This window comes from Electrophorus electricus, chromosome 10 (assembly GCF_041902795.1).
Source record: "Electrophorus electricus isolate QZ-2024a chromosome 10, ASM4190279v1, whole genome shotgun sequence".
Lineage (NCBI taxonomy): Eukaryota > Metazoa > Chordata > Actinopteri > Gymnotiformes > Gymnotidae > Electrophorus > Electrophorus electricus.
The window spans coordinates 31,618,892-31,638,276 of NC_137506.1; the positions used below are offsets into that span (position 1 = coordinate 31,618,892).

The 19,385-nt window shown below is 42.4% G+C and overlaps 2 protein-coding genes across 49 annotated transcripts in view; one reads left to right on the forward strand and one right to left on the reverse strand.

Moving 5' to 3' along the window:
• Nucleotides 1-7,956, forward strand: part of ank3a (ankyrin 3a) — a 128,144-nt gene extending 120,188 nt beyond the window's left edge. For 26 of the 40 annotated variants that reach the window (XM_081721209.1, XM_081721219.1, XM_081721204.1 and 23 more), the window contains 4 exons: nucleotides 2,490-2,565; nucleotides 2,927-3,104; nucleotides 5,223-5,308; nucleotides 5,976-7,956. In XM_081721209.1, coding sequence (XP_081577335.1) covers nucleotides 2,490-2,565; nucleotides 2,927-3,104; nucleotides 5,223-5,288 — 320 coding nt within the window. In that variant the 3' untranslated portion in view covers nucleotides 5,289-5,308; nucleotides 5,976-7,956. Of the gene's footprint in view, nucleotides 1-1,577; nucleotides 2,566-2,926; nucleotides 3,105-5,222; nucleotides 5,309-5,975 lie in introns of all 40 variants that reach the window. The other 14 variants (XM_081721224.1, XM_081721235.1, XM_081721226.1 and 11 more) reach the window with 3 other exon arrangements.
• Nucleotides 7,957-12,568: 4,612 nt separating this feature from the next.
• qkia (QKI, KH domain containing, RNA binding a) overlaps nucleotides 12,569-19,385 on the reverse strand; it is a 124,975-nt gene continuing 118,158 nt past the window's right edge. For 6 of the 9 annotated variants that reach the window (XM_081721241.1, XM_081721243.1, XM_081721240.1 and 3 more), the window contains 4 exons: nucleotides 18,898-19,084; nucleotides 16,896-17,028; nucleotides 16,526-16,591; nucleotides 12,569-16,405 (listed from right to left, as the gene is read on the reverse strand). In XM_081721241.1, coding sequence (XP_081577367.1) covers nucleotides 16,952-17,028; nucleotides 18,898-19,084 — 264 coding nt within the window. In that variant the 3' untranslated portion in view covers nucleotides 12,569-16,405; nucleotides 16,526-16,591; nucleotides 16,896-16,951. Of the gene's footprint in view, nucleotides 16,406-16,525; nucleotides 16,592-16,895; nucleotides 17,029-18,897; nucleotides 19,286-19,385 lie in introns of those variants that run through there. The other 3 variants (XM_081721245.1, XM_081721247.1, XM_081721246.1) reach the window with 3 other exon arrangements.

Below are 19,385 nucleotides of genomic sequence, written 5' to 3' on the forward strand. Positions count from 1 at the left end.
ACTGCAAGTTTTTTTTGAGTGTGTAAGTGTTGTGTGTTTACTCTCTTCGCTGGCGTTGTGTGTGTCAGTGTGGGTAAAAGTTGCTGATGTCACAACCTCTGCTTGCACACGACGCCTTATTTGCACAAAGCTCCCATATAAAGTTCCATTGGTACGTGAGTGATGGCAGCCCTTCCTCTGTCTCAGCACCCCCACGAGTCAGCTGTGTCACTTCTGCTCTGTTGAAGCCTCCTCTATCTCCTCAGCCTCCCTCCACATTCCCTCGCTCTTCCTCTTTCTTTCCTCCATGCCTTGCCCTCCTCTGCTGCTGCATTTAACTTGTGTTTCACCATCATTCAGCGCTGGACTGGGAACTAAACTCAACCCTGGACCTTTTTTCTAGATCAGGCCACTACAATCACAACTCCAAAAGTGAAAACGCAGTTGCCTCTGCCCCACCGCCAGGGCCTGATTCACATGTCACAATTCATGAGGACGTATATTTCAATATCTGAGCACTGTTTTATTCACAGAATCACTCCTAAAGTGTAATTTCTTGAATGAAACTGCATTTCAATCCTATTTTGCAAACTGTTTCCAGGACAGAGTTTAATCTTCTCAGGAGCGGAGACTATCAGCACCATCTCAAATGACTTCCTTCGCCCTATGTAGTGCCTTATGTTGTACATGAAACGGCAGAACCGCCACACAAATGGCGCATAATACCTCTGATCTAAAGCCATTCATGATCAGTGATAGTTTTAATAACTTATTTAACATTCTATGACTGTTAATTGAAATGTAGTGCTCTAATGTAGTGCTCCAATGTAGGAAATAGGCGTCATTTGAGATGGGGCCGATTGGTCTGCTGGTTGAGAAGAGACTAATTGGCCAACATGCCACAGACACACTACTTGACTTTCAAAGCTGACAGGTCGCTATACTGTTTGCTAGCTAACAAACAAAAGGCTGTGAACTCTGAACGTACCTTTTTTTTGCACTTCAGCCGTTCTGTTCCTCATTCCGACAGCCAAACGAGTTGTGCAGTTTCATACATTTCTCTACATCTTGTTGAAGTATCTTTTTTTTAACATGTGCCTTTTTAACCCCTTTTGCACTTTTTCAATGCTTTCTCCACTTTGCACTCATTACTAAACTGTTTTCACAGATATTGTGATTCTGGTTTAGTCTGGGGTGAGGAAGCATTTCTGTGATTGGCTGATGGACATGCGTTAAGGATACTGTGGGCCAACACTACAAAATTAGAATATTTAAATCGGGTTGTTTTAACTCTCTCAGCGGCCCACACTAAGAGCGGCACCCTGGGAATTGTCCCGGTATTCCCGATGGCCAGTCCATCCCTCCTGCCATGGTCTGTGTTTACTCCATGGATGCTATTTTAGGACTTTGTTGTCTTTTGTTTTCTGTGCATGGGCTTAATTTTTAGGTTCTGCTTTTATTGTTTGTGGGTTTTCTTGCGTCCTGTCACCACATCCATTTGTGTGTTTGTGCGTTCTCATGTCCTGTCATCATGTCCACTTTATACGTGTGTGTGTGTGTGTGTGTGTGTGTGTGTGTACGTTTATGATATTCTACAGGTTACTTCACCATTCTGGCAGAACCGCAGGCTTTGTCTGAGCTGCACTCTGTCCCGCATTCTCACCCCCCCACACAGTTGCCCCTTACTCACCCCAGTCTGCCCCTGGAGCCCTCTGTGCATTGCCCCTCTGTGGAACCTCTTAGTGTGACCCCGTCGAGACCCTGTGACCTGGCCCTGTGCCAGCCCCTTTCACACACGTCCCCTTCTGACCCCCAGGCACACTCAGCTCACACTCCTGACCCTTCCGGGCTTCCAGTGCCTGCTGCACCCACACTCTCGGTCCACGCACAAACACACTTACAGTGCCAGCCATGCTCACACACACACACCGAGGCGTCCGCGGTGTTCTGTGAAGTGCTGCTGTCCCCACTGGAGGCAGACGAACGCCCACACACACCTGCTGACACAGGCTTGCCTACTGCTGGTGTGGCACACACACACACTCTGTCTGAGGAAGGAGATTCCCCAGCAAGACGGGACTCTGGTGAGACAAGAAAGAAAAGAGAGGGAGGGGCGGAGTCTAGCTTCTGTCATCAAAACACCTTCACCAGTGATCAGGGCAAAACCGCAGAGCAGAGCAAAGAGGAAAGCAAGGATATTCCATCATCATCTTCATCATCATCATCATCATCATCTAATGAATCTGAACGCACACCCCTTGAAGTTCGAGACAAGGAAAGGGTCATGCTAGATAATGTCAAAGGTCATCGCAAGGATGACCCCACCCTCCGTCCTTGGGCAGAGGTCTTGAGGGAATGTCACTCTGGAGGAGAGGAAGAGGAAGAGCAGAAAAAGGAGGAGAGAGGGGAGGAGTCAGAGTGCCAGAGTGGAGAAAGGGATGACAGGGAGGAGAGTGAGAGGGAGGGAGTGAGGGATGAGGCAGAGTTTGAGGTGTGTTCGTTCTCCACAGGCTGGCTCAGCGAGACCAATGTCAACGCAGATCCGTCCACTCCAGCTCCATGCCTCAGCTCTGACTTCATCGACAGGCAAGACAACAGTTACCACACACGACCGTAACGATCAATAAACCAATATCTGCTAATCATAATTGTCTTAGAGCAATCAGTAATATAAAAGGTGCTTAGAATAATTATAACAAAATATCACATATAAAACTTTTCAAATAATTCTACTAAGAAATGGTAACCAATAAATTCACAGTAAAAGAAAAACCTCCTTTTAAATCATAGTAACATCTACGATACCCAGACCAAATGTTTCAGGTTAAATCTGGTGGTTTAAAATGTCTGTTTTTATTGCATTTATTTATTTATTTATTTATTTGGCATTTCGAAGTGATGCTTAATGTCAATAAATAATGTCAATAAATAATGTCAATAAATTTAGTCAGGACAACTCCAGTGACTGTGTGACATCATCATCCAGAGAGGATGCTGGGAAACCTCGGCAAAACGGCGAGCATTCTGAAGCTCCTCCCCACAGTCCAGCATCACAAGACTCCAACGGGATGAAGGGAGGGTCAGGTCGAGAGGAGGGGACACTCCTAGTTGAACACAAAATCAAGGTGAGATTATAATATGGTTTTATTATGAGATTATTATGGTCCATTTTGCAATACCCCTCGTAGACTGAAGAGTGAGCTTTTAGAGCCGTGTGCTGTAAATGCGTTCGTTAGCAGTGCAAGGCTACCGAGTCTGGCGTGGATGAGGAACGCACCATCACCACACAAGTGTTTCGCAGACGTTTCCTCCTGAAGGTACCGCCGTCGCCCAGGCAGGAGGGCAGGCTCTGCCCTCCTGCTAGCAGATCGCTGGGCCAGTACTGCTCGTGTTGGTAGCCGTAAGGATGTGGAGGTGTGCTGGGTCCAGACACATGGCGTCTGCTGTCATGTCGTGTCCAGACTGGATCTCTGTGTGGCCTGCGCTAGTACATGAGTGTAACCTCACAACATACACATGGTTTGGGGATATCTGGACACTTGCATGCTTGGTCGCCTCCCTTCTGCCGTGTGTGTGTGTGTGCGTGTGTGTGTGTGTTCGTGTTTGACGGTTCTCTTTTTAGAGTGTTTACCTTTCCCAGGTCTCATCTCAAACCAATCATGTCCTTTTCCTTTAGATTGTAATTTATTATGAATGCTTTTCCAACCCAGTGCAAAATAGACTGCAGATTAAGATGATCTGCTTGTGCAAGGACATGCTTGCAGGAGTAGTGTGTGTGTGAGAGGGTGGGGTTGGGTCCTGGACTGATGTCTTCCTCACTTTAGGGTGATGTGGCGTGGAGAATTCCAACAGAGAGTGTTTCAGAGGAGCAGTGTGTAGATGAAGAGGGAAACATCGTTCACAGAAAAGTAATACTGCATCATTCATTCATCTCTTTCCTCTGCTTTCTTCCGCTCTCTCTCCCACTGGTGACATTTACATTTGCCTGTTCAATACATTTTTCTCAAAATTCTCAAGATCATCAGCACACTTGATTCCAGCATATCCTCCCCTCCCCTCTCCCTTTTTAACCCTTATCTCTTCTCTTTCATTTCACTCACTTGTGCACATACAAAACCCCATTTCATCCTCCCATCCTGACCTCTGCCCTTCATCAACCCTCAACAGATCATCAGAAAGGTGCTCCAGCGGGTGGAGGCCGCGACGGACAAGGGAGGTGAGGGTTCGGAGCAGGGCCTGGGCTGCTCTGGGTCTCTCTCTCCCGGGGAGAGCGACGGCCTGCTAGGGCCTGGCTTCCATGCACCTCTGCCACTAGAGGTCAGCACTGCCTGGGTGCACGTCAGTGAAACGAGCAAACAGCAGAACAAAAGGCATGAAGTAACTGACCGAGTTGGCACGTGTGCTGTGGTCCGGACACGTGTGCTAGTGCCCGGTAAAACAATCCCAAATGGGAAATTCGGGAGTGGTGTATCGGAAGGTCTGTGACTGCAGGAAAACTCAGATGAACATGTGCAACGTCAGTTCTGACTTTCATTGATGTATTTATTTAAACTGGACCATGAGTAGATTGGGGACGGGGACGCTGACAGGCAGGTATTGTTACAGCATGCATTTACCTTTAAGGACCAGCAGAGGGCAGCACTTTCTAAAGCAGTGTAGTATTTAACTGGCCTCTCCTGATCCTATTATAGCCAAGCTTCACTATGTAGCCATTGCTACAGTTACTGTTAGCACATAGACAGGGATCTAATGCACCAGGAGTCTGGAGTTTCAAACTGGATTCCTGCAGGGTAACGGCACTGCACACTTCAGTGTCATCTCCACTCACACACACACAGGGCTTTTAACATATAATTATTGGGTAAACTGGTGCCCTGGGCCCTCCTGCCGGGACTATAAGGCAGTAAGGCGTGGGTGGTGCACGTGTGTGTGTTCAGCTGTGATAAATCTCTTTTTCCCTGGTGCTTCTGGTTGACTTGCTTTAAGATCACGACTCTGAGACTCCCACTGTTCTGCTGTCTTCTTCCCAATCTCTGTAACAGTTCTTCTTCCTTCAATGTGATGGATCGTGTGATGGCTTCCTCTCACAGAAGTCTCTTCTGCTGTTTTCTGACTGGTCACTGAGACATGGTTAATTGCTGACTTGTAGAAAATGCTTCTCTAATACAGCGTTCTTTGTGTGTGTGTGTGTGTGTGTGTGTGTGTGTGTGTGTGTGTGTGTGTGTGTGTGTGTGTGAAAACAGGGAGATGTATCCAAAGCAAGGAGGAAGGAAGAGAAGAGATCGTCAGAGAAGAAGTTTCATTCATAGACACAGTTTGGGATTAACAGGTACGTCTGAACAGTTCACTGAGGTGGACACGTAAGTCTGAACTTTAACCTGTCATGGACTCCAGCCTGGTTCTTTCATTAAAGGGACTAAAAGAGACATAGAAAAAATACAAAGTCATTTAAAAAGTGTGTGTGTGTTCTACTATTGGTATACTACATATTATGTTACAATAATTATACCATATACGACTGTTGCACTGATATTTTCCTTAGTCCCAGTAGTCCTCCACATTGTACAACTGCTGGTATTTCACTTATTGTTACTTACATTACGCTCCATATCACTAGTCAGTGTATCAATAGGGGATGGAGTGGCACTGGAGCTATTGTGTAAAGTATAGTGATGGTCCCCATGTAATTCTTCCTTTAACTCTATTCTGTGCTGGAGCTACTGTATAACCTGAGTTTCCCCCATGGGGATGAATCTCAAAACAACTCCGTAGTTTTATATTCATAAACCTTCATTCACTTTGACAAAGGTTCTGTCCCCTACCCCCTTTTTTGTTTTTACAAAGGTCAGTTCATTTAAGTGAGATTCACTATCTCATAAAACCTCATATTACAGAATAATTGAATTAAATGAATTACCATAAAGATGGAATCTAAAATCGTGATCATTTTGTGATCAGATAGTCGTGAAACTGCCGTTTTGTGCTTCCGTTTGCAGGTATTTCCTCCTCTGTCTCCGGAGGGCGGGGCCAATAATGCTTGGTCAAACTGTGTTCCGGGAACCACCCACCGGATCTTCCCCACTCTCGCATGAGCATGACGGCACACTCTGCTTTTCTGCCATCTGTTCTTGGAAAATTCTGCTTCCATTCTATATCGGGACATAGGAAATTGTACTTCCAGTTTTGGAGGGACTGGAAAGGCTTCATTTCATGCTTTTTAGCAGGAACCAGAAGAGTGTACTTCCTGAACTCACATGAACCAGCAGGAAAACAGAAACCTTTCTGTGCTGTGTTTATCGGGAGATGCTGGACTGGATCTTGGCAACAGCCTTGAAGAGTTCTCAATAAAAAGAAACAAGGACATAACAACCCCCCCCCCCACACACACACACACACAGACGCAAACACATACACAATTTCCTGTGACCAAAGACGGCACAAGGACGCTTTTTTTCTCGCTTCCTGTTCCTTCCTGCTCCTTCCTCCTTCGCCCTCTCCCTCACGCAGAGCTACCCAATCAGGAGGAAGATTGCGCTATGGGTTTTTTTTTTTTGTATTTGTTTTAAAGCAAAACAAAAAAAAAACAAAATTAATGTGGTGATTTTTTTTCTGTACATAAGTTAACATTGTGTAAAAACTCTTAATATAATAGCCGTTAGGTTGAGAAAGCACCAATTACGGAAAACTTTAAGTGCTTTCAACATTTTAAGAGTTGAATGAAACTTCCCATGCTCTTGTATAACTGATTATTATAGCTGTTAGGTTTGTACATGAAGAAAAGAAATACTTTAAACAGGGGAGTGTTATGCAAAGTCCTCTGCGAATTTCAACAGTTCCCAAAATGGGAATTTGTCATTCAGAGTTCTATTATTTTGATGCATGTAATTCACCTTATTTTAAGAACCTTCTTTTGTAAGTTTGCAGAATACTGTATTTAAAACGAACAAACCCATTTAGAAATGTTTTGCTCGTGTGCACATATAGCGCTAAGATCCCCACAGTTTTGTATTCAGAAATGTTACCCTAAGGGAAAAAAGCATCTACACTGTAGCGCCGTTTAAGTGTAAAGGACTTTGGCCACATGGCCTCTGGTTTGCTATACTGCCTCTGGTGGCCGACTGTGCTGCCGACAGGTTGTCCGTGAGGGAGAGTTGAACTGAATGTATGCGCTAGCAAACAGGCTCACTGTTCAACAGTAACTGTCTCATGTGTATCGGCTAAAAAGTGTAAAAGTCTTTCTGTATCTTGTTTGGCTGTGTGTAACTGTTATAACAGTCGGTGTCCTCACAGGGTTTTCCTAACACTGCTGTGATTTTTAGGTAAAAAGGCTTTTTTAAAATTTATTTTGTCCAGGTTTTTGTGAACATTTCCTTCCCAGGATACATTTACTCACACGCGAAGACGTCAGATCTCTGACTGTAGAATTAATAATGTATGTATTACACAAATGAACACTGGATGGTCATACTAATTATTTTAAACATAAAATAAATAGTGTTTGAAACTGTGTGATCCCTGTTAGAGCAGAGTCTGTGTTGCTGTGCAGAGATTTTCTTTAGCTGCTGGACTTTTCTTTTTTCTGTAGAGCCGGATAGAGTAGAGCCCAGTAGCCGGCTGGTGGTGTGGATGGTGTCCACTAAGACTACAGTGTGATGACGGACTACTGATGGACTTTAAGAAGGAAATGAGGTCATTTAGGGCGCTGTTCCGCTTCCCTCTTAACTTGTCAATCAATAGGTGGGGCACAGTGTAGTCTGTTATGTTCATTTTGTTGATAACCTCTTTTCACTTGAGCAACCTTTTTAAAATAAATTCTTACTTACAGAGTGAAGCCATTTAAACTGAACTATTCTAGCACTTTGGTTATCAAAAGTCTTCTCTTTTAGAAGCTAGCAGCTATGATGCCACCATAATGTTTCAAATGTCTTAAAAGAATGAAATTTAAGAATAAATAAAGAAGTTGATTTTGCAAACCTATTATGTTCTTGGCTTATTTATACCTGTTGTGGATTTATGTGGTTTGTAGCATTGGCAGTTGAAATTTTTTTAATTAATTGGGTCACCACCCTGATTAGCAGGAAAAATTAACTTAAATAATTAGGACATTATTGATTATTAGTTCAGTTTGATTATTGGTTATTAGATCAACTCGTAAAAAAAAGTCGCAAGCTTGACAACATGGTTATTTCAGTGTTAATATTTCCCACAACACAGGGCGTAAGGTAAAAGTGGAATACTAGTTTTGTGCATCTACTTGGATCTGATGCCATATCATGTCTGGGAAAGGCAAGGCACTGTGTCCTGAAGTAAGCACAGATTTGCCATTTTTCACCTTCTGAAATAAAAAATGACAAAATTAATTATAATTATTTTCTTTCTTTCAGCTACCAGTCGTACTGCTGCATTCTGGACAAGTTGTAGAGGTCTGATGGCCCTTAAAGGAGGACCAGCACGTAGCAAGCCCGGGTCAAAATTTCTTCACACATGTGCTCCCAACTTAACTTCTTCACAATGACACATTTGTATGTAGTAGAAGAGAAAATATGTCCTGAACTTAGCTAACTTTACAATAGAGCAAACGGGGGGGTTTCCACAGTGATTTGGGGACAATTTGCCACAACACCGACCAAGACCTGCCAGTAAGCACTGTCACCATTGCCCAACAATGCCAATTCAGCACCAAGAAACTTCAGAAAACATCTGGCCATACCTGAAGGCACATGACGCTGAAATTTTTCCCCACAAGAAACAGGGCTGGAGAAGGAGGACAAATCTTAAAATGCCAAAGAAAAAAAGAAGGTGGACACAAATAGAAAGGCTCTAGATGACACTTCATCAGATGAAGATGGGTGCCTGCAGCCGTGTTTGTATAGCGCTATTCTCAAACAGCCAATCATATGAGACTTGGGTCCAGTGTGTCATATGAAAACTGTGGGCTCATGAAGAAGCACCACACGCCAGGCAATTTCTGCGTGTCTGATACATGAAGTCTGAGATTATTGATATAATTCCTCTTGTCAGATGCTACTGATTGATTTATTGTATACTGAACATGTCTAAACGAATAAGAAAAAGTCTAGTAAGTCGCTCATTAACTGTCTTCATGTGAAACATGCTTTGAAATTATGTCAATAACGCAATCCCAGGGATCCTGAACTTGATCAAATTTATGATTATACTGCGACTTCAGACATGCGTGTGCAAATTGATGAAGATAACGTGAAACGTTTATAAATTACAGAAAATTAGACAGCTAGCTAAACCTTGCTAGCTAGATATTCAACAAAGCTAGCTAGTTAAGTTAGCCATCTAGCAACCTAACAGATTACTCTGAAATCTCTCTTAAGATATAACATGATACATAAGACAACTACCATTACTTTTTGAATGTGTCTATTAAGATACCATGTTTTTCCAACTGTTTCATATTTTGTGACTGTTCAATGAGGCTTGTGGGAAAATGGCAACTCACAATGGGCCAATGAGGAATATTCTTTGACTACATATAGCTAAATTAAGTTAGTGGCACACACACACAGTTGAAATTGAAGACAGCAATAATTACATTGTTCTCCCATTAATAATTCAATTAGGCAAGTAGTTGTATATCAAGTAATAATTGTTTTTAACTAATGGCAGCTGTTTTTAGGAGTCATTTTTGGTTTGATTTTGGTGGTCAGAACTATTAAGCCAATGGGCATATTTATTAGCTATCTGCGGTGTACCGTAAAAGCCAACAGCCTTATTTTAAATTACCAACAATTTATAGGCCACTGCAGTTAAGCACTTTAGGGAAAAACGGATATCTTTGATATTAAGGTTTGGAAACGGTCTGGGGGCCTGTTAAATATGAACCATATCCATTGCTCCGTTGTCATAGTTTAATTCTTCACATAACTGCAACTATTGAAGTTTCGGGTTTGCCTGGGGTCTAATGTGGGCTGGTGTAGGGGCCTATTTTTGTCAATCAAGAGTCGTATGTACCAGTCTAGGAATTTCGGAATTGGTCTATTTTACGACCGTGTTTTCTTACGTTGGATTAACATTTGAAGACAGGTGCACAGCTACGTCAGTCGCAGTATGAGTTTGAGGTTCCCAGTATGTCACTTCTATGTAGAGAACAACTCCTTGTTCAAATATGCCAAGGTAAATACAGTTTTCCTTTCCATGGCACCTGAGATATCAATATATAAGGGGTTTAGAAACCCAAGTGCTGCTGCCAGAAGTCGTGCAGTAAATGCCAGTCTGATTAAACCTGATTTAGATGTCCTATCCAGGAGACCTAAAATCATAAACGGATCAAACATTTTACAGGGAAGCTGGCCCTGGTTCGGACATAACATCAATAGCTTGACAGTATATTACATCCAGCTATCATATAGACCTTTACCACCCCTTAGCTTTTCTTGCTAGCTATGTAACCAATTCATGTTATCTATTACATCACTGGCTCCACTTTAAAAAAAGCAGCAATGATCCATGTCTGTACAAGATGTTAGCTAGCTAACAGACATTAGAATACCCTTCCATATGACTGGTTTACACTGGTGCCTGTTTGCAACAGTGACTTTTCTATTGCCCATGGTGGATTAAATGACTGTAAAAGATATGTTGAGGTGAGTTCATTCATTAACATAGCTAAGATTTTTTAAACTGGCTTGCTATCTGCTAAGGAGCTACTCTATTAAAGTTCTACTTGATGGCCATTCTCCCTGTAGACTTGCTTCAAGTTGTATAAGAATAAATTGTTAGAATAATCTAAATACATATATTAAGGTAATATGTTCTGCACATACCAGTTTGGTTTACGGATTAGACAAAATCACTAAACCAAGTATTACTTGACAATATAATAAGGTTACACAGTATGCTTTCATTTCTTTTAGGAAGGCTAAGTGCAGTGAAACCTGCTCGATTTTTTTTTTCCAGCAAAAAACCAGTCTGACAAAGGTCTCTAGAGATGAGGTGTACCTTACAGCTTTCATCATTGAATACAACCTGTCATTCCAGGTGTATGAGCTCCCAGACAAGCTATTCAGGAAAATGTTTCCTAATTCATAAATAGCAAAAAACAAAACAAAACAAAAAACTGCCCGCTCATCAACCAACACAGCAGATATTTTGAACATGGCACTGAAACCTGAATGTTCAGAGGATCTGTACAAGTTCATCTGAACAGAAAAAAAAAAAAATATCAAGCAGTATTTTGGCTGATGAAAGCTCATGTGGCATTTTTCACCTGGTACTATGATGAAATGCAGGATAAAATAATAGTTGGATTTGCAGACATGACAGTGTGCAATGATGCCAAACCTGAATACATTCAACCATCTATTTGTGTAAAGTGATTTATTTGATTGGCAAAAACATCTATCAAGAATGAAAGCACAGGCCCCTCATATTTATAATGTTGGCTGTCCAAGTCTCATCTTTGTGCCAAAACTGCTGCTAAGAATCTCCATATCAATTGAAGTGCCTCAGGGTTCTACGGTAAGCGTTTTGCTAAGGAGCACTGGTATTCCCAATGCAGATAGATCACAATGTTTAGACTACACTGAAAACTGAATCCAATTACACTAATACAGTAATTAACCAACATTCACTTAAAACACAAAAAATTGAGTTGAATATAATTTTGATTTGACATTGAACGGTCCTATTGAGGATTACTGTGCATGCAAAATGATTTGTATGGACATTTACAATTACGGAATTTGGCAGATGCACTTATCCAGAGTGACCTACGAAAGTGCTTTGTCATTTCCTCATAGAATACATTCTAGCCCGTACAGTAGGTTAGAGTTCAAGATACCAATGAACTAGAATACTGTTGAAATACAAGGATCAATGATGATGCCTAGAAGTGCAAAACACATAAGGTCCATCTCAGACAAGAATCAGTGCAATAACAAACAATACCCTACAATAGGTACTAGTTTCAGTTACTAAACATAGGAGCAGGGTCAGTGGTCGTTTAAATATCCCACAAACAGATGTGTCTTCCGTCTACCTTTGAAGACTGCAAGGGACTCTGCTGTCCGGACAGCCAGCTGAAGTTCGTTCCACCATCTAGGAGCCAGGACAGAGAATAGTCTCCATGCTTGTCTTCCATGAGACATGAAGCATGGAATTTCAAGTCGAGCTGTACTTGAGGTTCAAAGTACACCAAGTACGGATCTGGCTTTGACCCTTTACATTATGTATGGGGGGCTGGTCTATATTTGGCTGATGTGGACAGCTACCAGTCGTACTGCTGCATTCTGGACAAGTTGTAGAGGTCTGGTGGCCCTTAAAGGAGGACCAGCACGTAGCAAGCCCGGGTCAAAATTTCTTCACACATGTGCTCCCAACTTAACATTTCCTTTGTGTTTTTTTTTTTTTTTTAAAAAGAGGCATAAATGCAAGTGTTTTCCTGCCACCAGTAAAATACTTCCAAAGAAACAGAACTCTTCCAGAACTCTAATACAATGTACAAATGCATTGTTCTTCACACTGGCTTTCCTTAAGAAAAGGTTTCAGCCACCTTCTCCATCTATGGCTATTTATTTCATGTTTTGAGTCAAAGAATGAGAATCTGAAGATTTCCCCATAATGTCATAATGCCGATTTACTGAGCCAAAGGTACTGAGAGAGCAGAACATTCAGGCAACAGATGTGCACAATTTAGATGCTAATCAGGGGTTGTGGCAGATACAGTTGTATGCACAAAATTCCAAGCTATGTACCTTTAATACACCACTCAGAAAATACAGGTTCAGGAGACTTCTTTTTGTGTCTCGTCAGTCTGAAGTATTACAATAGTGTATAGATCAGAGACTGGAAGCATTAGATGGTGTTGTAATCTTCACGGATGATTGTTGGTGTGGACTGAAAGTGTAGAGCAGCATGGCAAGATGGTGAAATAGTTGCTATGCAGAGTTTGGAGCATTAATAGGAAACTAAATAAGAACAAGAGGGCAATGGAAGAACTAAGGTACTTTGGATCCAGTGAAGATGAAGATGGCTTGACGTCAGAATAAGGTCTGAGCAATACTGAACATTCCAAAAAATGCTTGGGAATAATTCGGTATATTGCAAAGTTCATTCCTAAGTTGTCAGAAGCAATGGCAGCAGTCACAAAGTTCCTGAGTGAGATGGCAATGGGGATCCTCCTGTTCGAGCCATTTTCCACCTTTTATCAGTAGAGCAAACAGTTTTTCTACTGCAAGTTCAACACTGGAACTTCATTTTTTTTGTTATTTGTTTCGCTAAGTTCTAATTCATGCAAATAAATGTAAAATAAACGCAAGACAGTTTCTACACAGGGACTGAACACTGGCTGAACACGTCCCAACAGACCAGCTTTGAATAGCTGAAGTCACTTTTCACCAATGCTCCTGTGCTGAGATTGTACAATGTTTGCAATGAGGTAACACATTTAGTGGATGCAAATTTGAGAGTCTTGGGAACAGTTCTCGTGCAGGCATACCAGCCTGTAGCGTGTGGTTGTAGGTCTTTTACTGATTGCCAGCAAAAATATTCCCAAATAAAAAAATAACTTAGCCATTGTAATAAGGAGGTGAAAAGTTCAGACAGCATCTATAGGGTTAAATCTGATACAAAACCAGAAGTAAATCTGTAAGGCTTTAATGAATGTTGTTGAGATTATTTTGGTCCAAACAGATTGATGTCTCGGTATTTAGCTATCCTGTCCATAAAGCACTAAGAAAAAGCAACTGTAAAGAAGCATTAGTTTTCCATGACATCCCAGATAGAGTTTGGCCAAAAGTGGAGGTGGATCACTTCCATTATGATCTATGTGACCTTCTCAACAGTGTTCACTCAGTGGTTAATGCATTTGACTAGTAATCAGAAGATTGCTGGTTCAAACCCCACCCCTGCCAAGCTGCCACTGTTGGGTCCTGGACCGAGACCCTCAACTGCTCAAGTTGTATTCAGATATAATTGTTGCTTTGGATAAAAGTGTCGAGCAAATGTAAATTCTAAAATCTCTTGTTTGCTACACATGGGAACATTTACATTTCTCTCCTGGAGCCCCACTGGATCAAGAGAGAGAGACAGACTCTCAACTGTACATCTACTCATGGGCAGAAGATTCAAATCAAAGATTCAAATCTGGAGGTCCACATCAAAGGGTTTGAATACTTTTTTGAATAATAGAGTTCTGTTTTTGATTAATCAATCAATCAATCAATTATTTAATTAATTAATTATTTCATTCATAGAGCCTACCCAGAACACTCTCTCTGCCTCTCTCTCTCTCTCCCTCCATCCATTCATCCATACATCTGCCACTGAGCTCATTTTTTGCACCTGAAACAATCAACCAGGAACATTTACCCATCATAACATTGTACACCACAACATATTCATGAACAAACCCCTCCCACTTGGGACGGGTGCCTGTAACGATAGAGATTCACAGATTACTGCAGCATAAAGACAGAATCTTCATGAGCAAAATTCCTTGGATGCAATTCAATGTAAAATAAAAAATAGCACTATTACCGGTACACCTCTGGTTAAATCCCAAAGCCACACAGGAATATACAAATTCCTCCAGCCAAGGGCCATCCAGGGTCACACCTTAGTAGTTTCAGGAATTAATGGAAAAAAATTCCCATCTCATCAGACCTTTAATCATAAATTCAGAAGAGGTAAGAAGAATGTTGTCAGCATCCCCGTAAAACCATTAGGGAAGGAGGGGATTAAAATACATTTTGTTATGTAAAATCTCTGGAGTAGTGGGGTAGGCACGGTTTTACAAAAGACTGTGTCAGCGATCAATTTAAACCTGTTTCACTCTCCCTTTCAGAAACTGATCTGAAAATTTAATTTGACTCACTTCTACTATGGCTGCAGTCACAGCTCAACCAGGCCTGCAGGACATTATAGAGAAATTGATCTGAAATACAGGAGAGAGAAAGCAAGCGAATCCAATACTTCCACATCTCAGCACTATTCTTCCCCTCTTTCCTTTGTGTCATTAAAATGCTTACGCTAATAAATAAACACTCCTGTTTAATTTGTACTGCGTCATGATTGCTGATACCGCGAATTCGCAAAGTAACGCAGTTCCACAGACTGCCAGGAGATGGCAGCAGTGCCATGAAAATGAGCCCCCTAAACAAGTTCTTCCAGCGTCACTTCTTCACACAGCTCCGATGTGACAGTAAACTTGATGTCGTAATACCGGCACTCTGTACCAAGGTAAAAGCAGGCTGTCTTGTAAAAACTGGTATTCTACACACGATGCGTTACTAGAATATACTCATCACAAACAGAGACCATTAAACATTCTAGAATTTTGTTAGAATCTCTCGGGAAATCAGTTTTGATGGCGTAGACATTCTAGAACGCATTTTGAAGGAATTGTGAATATTGGAACCCAGCGGCACACACAGGAACACGAAAGGAGTTCCATACCTGTAACGGATCTTTGGCCGAGCACATTTATCTGTGACGCAACGGTTTTTCAAGCGACCACGTCATGAGAACGTGGACTAGTAAAATCCCCCCAGTGCTATGTTCGCGCGCGGGCGCGCGTGATTAACTCTACATGACTACGGCAGAGAACACAAACAGCGCCTTGTTTGAGATGTCGCCACACATTCCTGTCCGTCTCCGCCATAGCCTTTCACTTAGTGTGGGACGAGCTGTCATTCATGTGTGTGACGGTGTTTTGGTGGTAAATGTCCTCAGGGCGCACAGGGATGACGGCACTTTGAGTGAACTGCTGCTCGGCTCCGTCATCCATTTTGTGAGAAACCGTCGTGCAAGTGGGGGAGGGGGGGAATTGGATGTCAACTGTGTTTGTCACACTAATGGGGAACGCGTGCGATTGTGACAGACAGGAGCTCTGTGGTGCGCTTGAGTGCCTCTCCACGGCAGAGAGGGAGAGAGAGAGAGAGAGAGAGAGAGAATAGAAAACAACATTTACAAAGAGCAGAACAGGAATGAGTCCAAGAGAAAAATATGAAGTCTAGAAGAGTACAAGAGAGAAAGGAACACACACACACACACACACACACACACACACACACACACACACACACTCACTCACACACACACACACACACACACACACACACACACACACAAACACAGTATCAAGACCAGAAACATCTGAAATGGTCCTCTGCCCTCTCTCTCCTTCTGCTCTTCGGAGCAGATAGTTAATTAGTCAATTAAAGCCCAATTAGTCGAGTCTTCAGAGAACCGCCAGGGCTTGTACAGGTGAGAGGAAATGTTCTTGCCATGTGTGTACACGTGCACACAACGTTTCCTACAGAAGTATAAGCGCATGCCTTACTAATGGGTTCTGTGACAAAGGGTGATGGATATAAAGAACAGTCCATTATTATGAATCGCCTCTTCTGGCTGGCCACTTTCCCCAGACTACCACTGCAGACCTTTTGCCGTCAGTCTATGGAAAGGCAATGCAAAAAAAGCCAATCTTTACTCTTAATTTAAAAGCCATTTAAGATGCATTAGTTCTTCTGTAATTGCTTAAAGCTCAATTATAAGAATACACTAAAGGCCTTACCTGAGCTGCAGGGCTTACGACCTCTGGAGTTGGGTGTCAGAGGTGCTGGTCTTAGGCTTTGGTAATCTACAGAATAATACAGAGGCAGCTTTAAAACCCGTTTAATTAGTGGTTCATTTATTTATTATGCTTTTAAAAAACAGAGAAAGAAGTCCAGATATTAGTTTGATTTATAGTGGACACCGAAAGTTGAATGTTAAGTTTAATAATTAAAAAAAAAAAAATCAAAAAATTCTTTATGTTTTTAAATGTAATCACGCACAAGGACATGCACGAGTATAAAAGTGTTTATTTGTTAGAAGGCCACGTAGAGGAAATTTAGGATGGCCTGGACAAATACAGAGACCAGATGGGAGGCACCTGTACCTACCTCACCAGTGGCCTCTGTGCGATTCGTTTGCCAGGGTTCCGTTGGTTACGCCTCCGCTATAGGCCATATGGCACCGTGAAGGTGGGCGGACCCCTGTGTCTGGTGACATCACCAGAGATACCGGCTGCCAAGCCTCCAGAGATACAGCAAAAAAAACCAAAACAGTTCAACTCAAACTCCGGTCTCCTCCGGCTTACTCCTCAAGGGGACACTCTAAACATGGACTGTGGTCATATGGGACCTCCAAGGAGAGTGTAAATATATGTAAATATATGACTATATAATATAAGAATGGAAAAAGAATATACTACCTAAAATATACATCAATAAATACACAAATTCTCCAAAGCTCATTTCAAAGTTGGATTTTAGGTCAGAAGGGTTCCTTTCCCACTGCCCCTGTGTGCTTGGGTAGTTCGAAGAGTGGCGAGCTCATTTTCTTCATTAATCCGCAGTAAATACTTTGAACAAAAGCAAGACATAACCAAAAGACATACAATGCATTCAATATTCAAACATTCCAATATTCTAGAGCAGACGTTTGCTCTGTGGCGCGTAGGTGAGTAGAGGGGAGAGATCGTCGGACTGGAACACGGCCTTCGAAAGCCTTGGGAAGGGTCTGGATGGGGTGGGGTGGGGTGAGCACTGCGGAAGGCGGTTCAGCCTAGATAAGATCATTATTTCAATTCCCTTCGTTTCACACACATACACACACACACCACAGATGAGAGTCAGGAAAGGGCTTCAGGAAGGATCTCTCTAGCTTGGAGTTCTAATTCCAGAATCTTCAAACTAATTCTAGAATCCTCAGGCTGCTCCCAGTTCTAGAATTCTATGTTCTATTCTAGAACACACACTAATTGATCAGTTCCTTTGGGTCCCGGGACGTCACTCAGCCAAGCTCACTTCCCTTTCTGTCACTAATCTCTTGCTGTGCTGCGTGCAGGCGCACACACATTCCCATGGCAACGAGACTGTTTACAAATAACTATTCTTTCCTCCAATCTCTCTTCTCTTTCCCTCTCCAACTCCAACTTTCTATCGTGCTCTCTTTCTCTCTCTCTCTCTCTCTCTCTCTCTCAGTACTTTCTTCTGTCCATTCCATTATGCTCTCGGTCCCTCACCCACCCCACTTGTCTGAGACGTGTTACTGACCCGTAGTGGAGACAGCTCTTCTGCTCGTCACTCCCTCTGTCAGATACTGGATTAGCCAAGGAGGCACGACATGGGTGTTAAACCTTCTATTCTTCTTGTTCTTCCTTCTCTCTATTCCTTTATTTTTGTTTCTATCTCTCTCTCTCATTTTCTTTTTACATCTTTTTTTGTTGTTCAGTTGTCCTGATCCTGATTGCTGGTGCTTGCTTACTTCAGAAATGGCCAATCACGGCCCATTCGTCTGGCACAGAGAGCTATAGACCGCTGTGGTCTTCAAAGATCAGCGCGCGGGTGCCCAGGCCCAGCCGGAGAACAGGACGTTCTACGTGCTACCACGGTTCCGAGCAAATCACATTTGAATTATTTATTACAGATAAGATGAATTCCTAAATTCCTTTCAACTAGAAAAAAAACTGTCTTGTCTTCGGTTGGTTTTAAGACTGATTAAATATCGGGATACTGAATAATACAGGGACCTTATGTGTGTAATTTAGCAGCACATGTCAGGTTCCACTGGTAGGTTTTCTTAACACCCACTTCCTAAATAAAGTGAAGGATCTATCATAATTAAAGGATATTCTTTTTAATGTCTTTGCAGACCCCAAAGCCTCACAATAAAACATAATTTTAAAAAATTGAACAAAAATAAGTTGTAAAGGGATTTTGTGAAACCAATGAAATTCAAAGTTAGTTTACTAAACCTGCATAAACGACCTCTCGTATGATTTACAAGCTGCTCCAGGACTGAAATATACACCCCGCTAACAGGAGAGAGATGATGGAGAGACGAAACACATGGAAACATATGAAAGGAAGCAGGTTAACAGTCAGACTCAGATGGACTAACCCTTGCCCTCTCTTTGTCCCCCCCCGTTTGCTGTCTGGAGTGGTACGTTCCTGTGCGCACGACATAACTGCGACTCCCCTCGTCCGAGAGCAGATGTTTTGGTGACGTTGGCACTGCAGTGGTTTGTGTCTCCTTCAAGTCTTTCACTGCAGTCAGAAACGCGTCCCTCCAGGGGGGGCAGAATGCACTGGCACAGAGGGAGAAGCACAGATGACAGCAAGCAGGATGTCAGCCTTGCGCTTAAACTGATCTTTACGCAGGCTTTGATTTCGCTGCACATGCTATTAGAGTCTCAGAGTCATGACCCGGACCTGAACCGGCTCCGGCTCGCGTTGGTCAGGAGAACCAAGGACTGATGACCCATGGCGTGCGGCTCGGCTGGAGTTATCTAGCCGTTTTACAGAAATACGCGCTTTTCAGCTCTTAATACTGAAAGATGTGAAATACATTAAAAAGTAAATGTGATGACAGACAAAAAGAAAGAAATC